The sequence below is a fragment of the Aulonocara sp. 'chitande type north' Nkhata Bay genome, linkage group LG12 (genome assembly GCF_057382095.1).
Source record: "Aulonocara sp. 'chitande type north' Nkhata Bay isolate Kocher_YH1m ecotype deep benthic linkage group LG12, A_spYH_male_GT1.1, whole genome shotgun sequence".
NCBI lineage: Eukaryota > Metazoa > Chordata > Actinopteri > Cichliformes > Cichlidae > Aulonocara > Aulonocara sp. 'chitande type north' Nkhata Bay.
This window is the reverse complement of record NC_141355.1, coordinates 24,369,203-24,379,679: the sequence shown is the minus strand read 5'-3', so window position 1 is coordinate 24,379,679 and position 10,477 is coordinate 24,369,203. Positions and strand designations below refer to the sequence as shown.

The following is a 10,477-nucleotide window of genomic DNA, read 5'->3' as shown; positions in this document are numbered from 1 at the left end:
TGGGCGATATATCGAGTTTTTAAAAAATATCGATATATTTTTATACGAGATATAAGATGTGACAATATCCTTTATATCGATATAGTCTATGTTACGTTATAATTATACTTGTGGAGCCGCAAGTTTGCCTCTCTTTCGTCCACTTTTGTCTTTACGCAACGTTACTCGGCCTCGCCCCTCCTTCAATAAACACAGCTCCCCCTCCTCCCCCATCGCTTCACCTGCAGGAAGCGACAAGATGGACACGGCAAATCTCCGTTAACGAGTTACTGCACATCGCCCCGTGCGTGGGGCTGGACGCCGTCAACGTGTTAGCTAGCTAACCACGCTAACGAGCTAACCACGCTAACGCCTAAAATCCTTGCATTTTCTCAAAAGTTGACAGCGCGCCTTATGTATGAATTCTGGTTGTGCTTGATGGCCACTAACCGATTTTATGTGGTACACAGCGCTCAGCAATCTGTCAAAAATGTTTTAGTACGACTTTGGTAAGCTACGGTGCTGCACCGCTTGATGGATTGTCGGAGCATTACGGCTACCGAGGAGCTTCGCGGAGTGATACGTACTGTGCTTCAACGTAATATTACCCTACTGTGTATAAGGACCATAAATGGCACCTGTTAAGAGACGTGGTTACGAAGAGGATTTCAAACTCCAGGCTGTCAGTCACACAGTAGAAGTTGGGAACAGAGCAGCTGTGAAATCTGTCTTTGTTACTCAGCGTCTTTTAGTTTACATTTTGACTGCACAATTGTGAGCTTTTTGTTATGCACAAAAACAACATTGTTTTCTTTTATTTATGGAGCATTATTATTTAATAAATGCTCATAATTTATTTTTGAGTAAATCTTATGTACATCTATGCTCTATGTTAATAAAAGTGCCTGTGTGACATCTGGGACAAAGCTTTGACTAAGAACTCTCTTTTTGTTCTTACTTCATGGCTTTAAAAAAAAAAATCGAGATATATATCTTATATCGCCGTCCAGGTAAAAAATATCGAGATATGAATTTTGGGTCATATCGCCCAGCCCTAGTACCCCCCCAGCGACAACCTATTTTGTACCTAAAGAGACAAAAATGTACCGCCAATAGTCCAAAATATTTGGTTATTTAACCATTTATTTTCGATAATAGAATCACATCAAAGCATTTAAACCACAGGAATACGTCCTTGATTACATTCGTATATTGCCATAGGACATGTCAAGAAAAATACATTCATTTTAAAAAAAGTAAACAATCACATAAAGACATTAAACACCTGAACACAATGTTTTGACGGATCACAGAGATGGCATGTATTTAAAAAAACTGTCCACACAAATGTTTTGCTCTACTTCATCAAGCCAGAATATATATGTTCATTACATATATATATATATGTCATATATATAGACAAAGTGGAAAATGTTCTTGCAATCACGTCACACAGAATACCTCAAGGACACAAATAGCTTATCATCAGCTAAATAGGTGTCTAGAGCTTGAAAGTCTAATTCATTTCCTGGATTGAACAGGATCCAGTCATTGTCAACTGCCACTTGGTAAGCATGGAAATGACATTCATAAGTGCGAGGAAGTAACAGTTTCCCACACAATACCCAACAAGTATCAACATTCAAAATATACTTGATTTTAAATAATATAGGTATGGCTTCAGTGTGTACATGGCCAACTACAAAACATCCTCAAGTTCATATTTGACACTGCTGACAGATATAGCCGACACACGCTGAAGCACTTTATCCTGAAAATGCACATCTGTAAAACTTTTGTGCATTTCCAGAGCATTCTGTAAGTCACCTGGCAGAGATGAAAATGGCACACTGACACTTGTGCTGCGTGAATGTTCAAAGTCAACAAGCAACCTACCTGAAGAAAACTCCCAGCACTGTTTCATTTGATGACGATTGCTAAGAGTTGCAGTGATGTTTACAAAGTTTTTGCATTTACTCGCTATATTTTTGAAATATTGATGCTTGCTTTCATATCTCATACACCACAAAGGGCGAAGAGGACCATACATCAAAATCAGCCTTGGGTAGTGAATAAGGTAGTGACACTTGGGTGTTAAAACATTTCCAAACACTTCTGTAGTCATTTCAAGAAATTCTTGAATAAGCAGGTTTAAATGAGCAAGCTCATCTTTTCTCACATTTGTAGCCATTACAAGATCTACGATTTCTGAACATAATAAGAACACATGCCAGTATGGAGTGCCAGGTGGAACATGGGGAGCCATTAAAAAAGGCAAGAGCCTGAAAAGGCACCATTTTTGACTGGCTGATCCAACTATGTTAGAATTTCGAAGCATCTTTTCCGTCAGTGGCACTGGTCTGTTCGGCTTGTCATTCCTCCCAAACTTCACATTTTTCAGCTCATCATTGATTTCATATATGGTAATGTGCTTTTCCCTGTGAGCTTTACAAATAACCAAGTTCATTACCAAAGGAATAACCCCCTCCATCAAGTCGCGCATTACATCTGGGGGAAGAGACTGGGTCACATCAAAGTAAGGCAGTGCATCAAATGTACAGTTACCATACACACCGTACAAAGCAGCACTCTCTGGGTTGTTTTCCACACAGTTTATGTGGTACTCATGTACTTTGGTTGTTCTAATAACAAAATGGTCCTCACAAAAGCGCTGTTGTATCTCCGAGTGCGAGGCCATACAAAATCGGCATATTCTGCCTGTATTGAAAGACATTGAGAAACGCCCAATCATATGAGCGGAAAGGTTGTCGCATGAAATGGTAGCAAGAGCAGCATGAACTGTGTGCTCTACTTCATCGACACAGATAGTGAAACCCTCTGTGGACAGCATCTTCAAGTCAGTTATCAAGGGCTGAAGTATAGTTTCAAGCCCACACTCTTTTAAATGTGAATGGCGAACCAGTAAGGCTAAATGAATGTGACTCAACTTTGAGCGATGTTTTCCACTTATGTTTCCTATAGTATAATAAAATGCACAGATTTTGTATTTATTTCGTTTTGCACCAAGTGCGTTCACAATTTCAAATTCATCTTCATAAAAATGAAGTCTTAGAGCTTGAGGATGGTCTTTGAAAAATGAGTGGTCTTTAAAATACATGCCATCTTTGTAATCAGTCAAAACATCATCATCTTGATTTCTGTGGTTATCCAGAACAATTTGTTCCCACACATCCTCCACCTGACAGTATTTGTTTAATACCTGTGGGATTGGAACATACGAATAACTACCAATTTTCACACCAGAATGGTCTCTTACTGTGTAACTGATAGGTTCTGTCATGTTCATTTTTGATTTGCAGTGTTCTTTTATCATAAATGGTGAACGAATTGAATCACATGCTTTCTGGAAAAAATCTGAAGTAGACAAAACCTGCTCAAGTTCTGGACAATCACTGAGGCGGAAACCATGTTTATCCAAATGATAACGAATAAACGAGTCGTAGTTTTCTTTAAAAAAACACAAAAGAAAACCAAGATCATCAACGATGTCTTGCTGAACAGAGTGTGGAAGGTTATTTTTTTCAGTACATTTGAGAATAAAGCTAAATAAATGATCTCCTAAATTATCAAGCAAACTGTCCATACTAGGTGGTGTGGGCCGCTGAACTGTGTGCGTCTCGTCTGAACTGTGTGTGTGTGGGTCTTCAACCTCTTTGTGTGCATGGTTTTCAAATCCATCTTCAACTACCTCAAGGCTATTCAAAACAGAGGGTTTGTGTTTGCGATACACATGGCGTCGAAAAGAGTGATACTTGGAAAAAGCTGCCTGGCAGTCATTTATTCCACAAGTGATGCTGAAATGAGGCTCATGTGCGTGTACTAACCCAACATGTGTAATCAACTTCCTCAGAGTAAATGCCCTTTTTGAACATTTTGAACATTTGTGGAGTGGGGGCATATTTAATAGAGTTGGTTAAGTACCCTGGTGACACTTACTGGCAGGGGTTTGTCTCCCTGGTTTCCTATGTTGACAATGCAGTTCTGAAGAAAGACAAGTGTTTTCTTGAAGTATGCAGGGTAGGTCATGTTGAACACGAAGAAGGTGGAGAATGCTGAGATGTAGGCCTCATCCAGCGAGCGGCACGAGCAAACATCCACTCCTTCAACTGTCACAACACAGCGACACTGTCTTGAGAGGGCAGTTGTCCAACTCTTATCCTTCATTCGAATGGTTGGGTATGGACTCGTGGGAGTATTCTGCAGAAGAGGAAGAAAAACATTAGTATACAGTATGTTTAAGCAATATGTGCCAAGTGGATTTTCAACAGATTCCTCAAATTACCTTCTTTTTTTTGCTGCAAAACAAAACTGTCTATTCTGATAACCTGTAAACATGGCCCCTACTCCAAACAAAAAGCTTCTTGACCAATGACTGTTGTGGTAGTGTTTGATAAGCTGCTAAAGTTTGACATAATATTCAAGGGCAAAAGCAATCACCCCTGACAGTGACAGTACCTGTGAAGAAGAATTTCCCTAAGGGGACAATAAAGGTCTATCTATCTATCTATATAAACACCAGACAAAACCCAAGATCACAGCAGCACTGTAAATTAACAGCAGCGTTTTCCCTACATTAGCTTAGCTGTGATGCTGAACCGCAGCTGAATTCAGCTCCATGCCAACAAAACACCGAGAATGAAACTTGTGGCCAAAGGCTATGCATTGCATCATGCATTTACCTCTCCAAGGATGATGAAATCTTCTATCTTCTCCTTGAAGATGGATGGCAAGAGGAGAAGTGCCCCCTTGAAGTCAATTCCTAGGTCATACAGATGCAAATTCACTTCATTAGATTTTGATAGCATGCAAATTCCCATTAACATGCTCTTGACATAGCACTATCGTACATCAATTATCTTTGGAAGAGAGAGCAAATGAATTGTCACAAAATTTACTATTTGTATGAGGTCAAATTAGCACCTGTAATGTCTTCAGCAAGTGCATTCTCTCTTGCCTCCATGTAGACCTTCTTCAGTGGCAAATCCTTGGTCATTTGAAGAATATTTTGAAGAACAGCAGTGAAGTTTTCGCTAAAGCGGCGACAGATGTTGTCTTGGCAGGGATGCATTAAATCAACCTCATCACACAACTGGAAATGAAAAGAGCAGAATAGACAAAAGAATGACATTTTACATTGAGGATTTAAACTTTTGACATGTTTAAAGACACAGACTGGAGATAAATGTAAAGTGCTTTAACCCTTGAACAAAAATTCTAAAGATAATGAACAGATTGAATAATCAGTTAGTACAGAAAATAATAATCAGATTTAGAGACAAAAAAATCATTAGCTGTTTCCCCAATCATCTTAACAATTCTTACCCCTGCAGATGTCCCCAGGAATGGATATCTCTTTAATAGGTCCACAGTACACATTCCTTCAGCTACCTCTCGACGTCTCCATGCAAAGGTTTTTGTCATGCGGTCTTTCACCAGTGCTGTGTCAGGATGTAGCTTCTTGTGCTGATCATTTAGCACCTTGATATGAGCATCAACGGAGGCTGCATCTTCCCCCACAAAGCACGAATCCTTTGTCAAAGCAGATATCAGTATTATCATAAGTAAAATCTGATAAGTTAATGTTACTCGAAATGCGGTAATTTGTACACCAAATGCTTTGAAAAAAATGCAAAAATGTTGAATAGGAATTGCAAGTTGAGCTGACTTTTGTTAAATCAACTGTGAAGTTCCTTTTTCTATGTTAATGTTATCTGTTAACATGTCTCTTTCAATTAATGTTAACTTTTAGCTTTACAGTGATAATAAGACTACATATGTTACCTTAGCTCTTAGAGGCTGAGGGTGTGAGGACTTACGAGAGAGGGCTTCAGTCTCTTCAGACAGGAGCTGCTGGATTCCTCTGTGGTCCGATGTTTCTGCGTGCGTCCAAACTTTTCTTTAACCCGGTTCACTTCTTCATTGCTGATTAGGGGAGCCCGTTCTGCTTTGAACTTTCTCTTGAGTTGGCTGTGCCAGGTGTCCTAGTTGTTTCAAATGTATATAAGTAGTTAATTATGCTTACTTTATATTAATATAATCTATAAAAGAAACAAAAAAGGAGAGGTACTCACATAACCATTTCCGTGTACATCTCTTAGGAAAGGATACTTCACAATCAGGGCTTTGATGACCTGGATGTAGTCTGAGTGGGTTGGGTACCTGTTTCAAACATAAGAAAAACAACCCACAGTACACTGATTACTCTTATCCTTTCCTGGGGGCTTTTCTGTTCTTCAATTCTTCTAATCATATTGTTATTACCGTAAATAGTATGTTATAGACCAATGTCAAATCAATGTAGCTAAAGTTGATTTAAATTTTTTAAAAATGGGCATGGACAAACAGCCACACCTCTCCCAAACTTCATTAATTAATTGACTGCAGTCCTGAATTATTAATTTACTCTTGAGCAAATTCGAAAATGAACACTTTGGATATCATAGTCCAGACAAGGTCTGGAGACACAGGATGTATGGTTTTACCACTATTGCCAGTTCAATTGAACCGTGTGTCACGCCAGACTCGAACGCTGGTCTCCAAATTGGGAGGGAGATGGGCTAAGCATTTGTTCTCTGCCTTTCGTACAACAGCAATATTAATATTAAAAAATTAATGTAATTATTCAGAACGGAACCCTTACATTGTGTACTGTGACAGCATTTCATAAAGAGTCCCAATTATTTTGTTTCGGTACTTCTGTTCTTTCTGGACTGGTTCTTTGAGATCCAAGCGACTCTGGACATCTTGTGGGAATTTTGGAATGGAAATAACTGCAGGCAGTCTACGGCAAGAAGGTATAGAACTGCAATACAGTAGGGAAACAGCATTAACTAGCCATTTTGCAAGCACTTAAATGCATATGCAAATTTAGACATTTATCACAACCTACCTCTGGTTTGCTTGGGACACTGGACCTTCAACTGTACCTTCAAATGGGTCGACCGGTTGTAAAGTGATGATGACTTCCTTGTAGCGGTTTGTGAAGTCTCTGAACTTCAGCTGCTTTTTGAAAGACTTGTCAAAAAGATATGCAACCATGGTCTCCGTGAGTCCACAGTCTACCGTCTCTCCATCTACATCGTTATCTGAAATATAAAGTACAGTATGAAATAAAAATAAAACCATTTTCAAATTTAGTTTTAAAGTGACATTATGGTCAATACATAATAATAATAATAATAGTAATAATAATAATAATGGATTGGATTTATATAGCGCTTTTCTAGGCACCCAAAGCGCTTTACAATGCCACTATTCATTCACTCTCACATTCATACACTGGTGGAGGCAGCTACAGTTGTAGCCACAGCTGCCCTGGGGCAGACTGACAAAAGCGAGGCTGCCATATCGCGGCATTGGCCCCTCTGGCCAACACCAGTAGGCAAGTAGGGTAAAGTGTCTTGCCCAAGGACACAACGACCAGGACAGAGAGCCCGGGGATTGAACTGGCGACCTTCCGGTTACAGATGCGATTCCCAACCCCCTGAGCCACGATATTATAATAATAATAATAATAAGCTATCATTGTGAATCTGTCTATATTCCCCAAAAGGAAGTTACAATTAATTCTCTTGATTAATTGTTAATATAAATTAACTGGTAATATAAAAATGTAAGTAAGTGTAAATGTCCTTGCGCATAGCTTACAGCTCTCATATTCGAAAATCCCACTAAGTAGGTGGAATGGTACAAATGTGTACCTTCCATTGTTTAAAATCCCTTTGAGCGGGAAACAAGTTAGATGCCATAAATTTTGCTTAGAAAACGATTTTGTTAATAGCTATATTTACATACTAGCATGTTTTGAGAAATTATTGATTTTTTTTACATTGTTGTACACGGTTCGTCACTATTTATTGATAAAACACTCGAATACGGCGGGCAGACAGACGTTGAACATTCCACCAACAGTCTAAATAGTCCACATTTGTACCTTTCTTTGTTTAAAACTTAGCTAACTGCTAGCTTTCGCCCATGCTAAATCTAGCTCTTCGGACTTTTGCTAACTCTACTGTAAAATTACACGTTGTAATTTTTATAAAAACACAAAATCACACCCGACTTACCTCTAGATCTTTGCGCCTCGTCGTCTGACACATCAATGCCTTCTTCCATCAACTTTTTAAGGAGCTCCTCCGTGGATAACCCCCTGAGAGTCATTTTCAGCGCGGAGGCGGAGCACTCATCGCTGCTGCCTTTTCAGCCTCTGGGATTAATGCGCGTTGCGAACTTGACACATGAAAATACAACATTGTGGTATTAATGCGCAGCTGTTTAGAAACCGTTATGCTGTCTTGGCGAACTATATTTGTAACTTACAAAATGTAGTCACCGTAACATAAAAATCTGCTTGACATTTTAACTTCCAAAGAGCCTCGGTTTAACTTGATGTTGCAAATTCCATAACCTGACAATTAATGAACAATTCTAGGATGTAGTAAAAGCAAAAAAGTAAATGGCCAAACATAACAGTAAAATGATTTCACGTTTTTGAAAGATTTAAAACATTAAAAATTATAACTGGAACTTAATAAAATGGAAATGGACCAGTTTTTTTTAACATCATTTGGTTGTGCCTGCATGTCATTGTGTGTGTGTGTGTTTTTTTTTTAATATAATTTAACATAACTTACACAAAGGTAGGTTACAGATATTCTTTGCATCATAGGATAATTTAAGTACAGAGGAGAGGACCAACAGATTTTATTATAACATGTAGCTTTTATGAGCACACTCACATCTCATATGAATTTTACAATTAACCAGGCCCATCCAGATTTTCCCATGCTGACCCATTACCACATTCTGCCACTGTCACTGCAGTACAGGTCAAAATGGTACAGATTTGTACTTTATTTCAAATTGAACCTTTAAAGGGGCATCATCGTGGACTACAGGAGGAATGCTGACCCACATCCACCCATCCACATTAAGGGGACGGCTGTGGAGCGTGTGAGCAGCTTCAAGTTCCTGGGAGTCCACATCTCCGAGGATCTCACCTGGACGACCAACTGCTCCAAGCTGGTCAAGAAGGCTCACCAGCGCCTCTTCTTCTTGAGGACTCTGAGGAAGAACCACCTGTCCTCAGACATCCTGGTGAACTTCTATCGCTGCACCATCGAGAGCATCCTGACCAACTGTATAACAGTCTGGTACGGGAACTGCTCTGCCTCGGACCGGAAGGCGTTGCAGAGGGTCGTGAAAACTGCCCAGCGCATCGCCGGAGCACCACTTCCTGCCATATAAGACATCTACAGGAAGCGGTGTCTGAAAAGGGCTGGGAAAATCATCAAAGACCCCAGTCACCCATCACATGGACTCTTCACCCTCCTGCCCTCTGGGAGGCGCCACAGGAGCCTCCGGACTAAGACCACCAGGTACCGGAACAGCTTCTTCCCCACAGCTGTCAGACTCCTGAACTCTGCCTCCTGACATCTGACCCACGTTAAACTTATGGACTGAACATACACACACCCACAATGGACAACTGTACCCTCAAACACAATAATAACATGGACTGAACCACCACTCACAACCACTAGCACTTTATATAGCCTCTGTAGGAATTATATCTCACTTATCTTAACTGCACTACTGTATAGCTCTGTGTAAATAATCATTCTGTACATTCGATAATCTTTAATCCTACAACTGTTTACAACTTGCATAGTTCCCATTTCTGTATAGCTGTATATCCCAGATTCTGTAAAGTTATTTATTTCATATTCTGTATAGTTTTTCATATTTATATCCTGTTCATATCCTGTACATAGCTTGTACTCACTACAGCCTGTACATACTTATAGTTATAGAATATTCACAACATACTTCATACCGTGTACATTATAACATACCATAATAGACCCATTTCTGTAATATACTCACATACAGTGGGGCAAAAAAGTATTTAGTCAGCCACCGATTGTGCAAGTTCCCCCACCTAAAATGATGACAGAGGTCAGTAATTTGCACCAGAGGTACACTTCAACTGTGAGAGACAGAATGTGAAAAAAAAATCCATGAATCCACATGGTAGGATTTGTAAAGAATTTATTCGTAAATCAGGGTGGAAAATAAGTATTTGGTCACCTCAAACATGGAAAATCTCTGGCTCTCACAGACCTGTAACGTCTTCTGTAAGAAGCTTTTCTGTCCCCCACTCGTTACCTGTATGAATGGCACCTGTTTGAACTCATCATCTGTATAAAAGACACCTGTCCACAGCCTCAAACAGTCAGACTCCAAACTCCGCCATGGCCAAGACCAAAGAGCTTTCAAAGGACACCAGGAAAAGTATTGTAGACCTGCACCAGACTGGGAAGAGTGAATCTACAATAGGCAAGCAGCTTGGTGTGAAAAAATCAACTGTGGGAGCAATCATCAGAAAATGGAAGACATACAAGACCACTGATAATCTCCCTCGATCTGGGGCTCCACGCAAGATCTCATCCCGTGGGGTCAAAATGATCATGAGAAC

General features: G+C 39.7%; 1 protein-coding gene across 1 annotated transcript; it reads right to left on the bottom strand.

The window, feature by feature from the left end:
* Positions 1-1,704: 1,704 nt before the first annotated feature.
* LOC147317522 (sterile alpha motif domain-containing protein 3-like) lies at positions 1,705-8,186 on the bottom strand. The gene is made up of 9 exons (XM_086312930.1): positions 8,067-8,186; positions 6,890-7,085; positions 6,641-6,802; positions 6,072-6,159; positions 5,817-5,981; positions 5,323-5,529; positions 4,921-5,089; positions 4,680-4,759; positions 1,705-4,197 (listed from the first exon to the last, which is right to left on the bottom strand). The coding sequence occupies exons 1-9, from the start codon at positions 8,158-8,160 to the stop codon at positions 3,901-3,903; spliced, it is 1,458 nt and encodes a 485-aa protein (XP_086169056.1). The 5' UTR covers positions 8,161-8,186; the 3' UTR covers positions 1,705-3,900.
* Between the last annotated feature and the right edge of the window lie 2,291 nt (positions 8,187-10,477).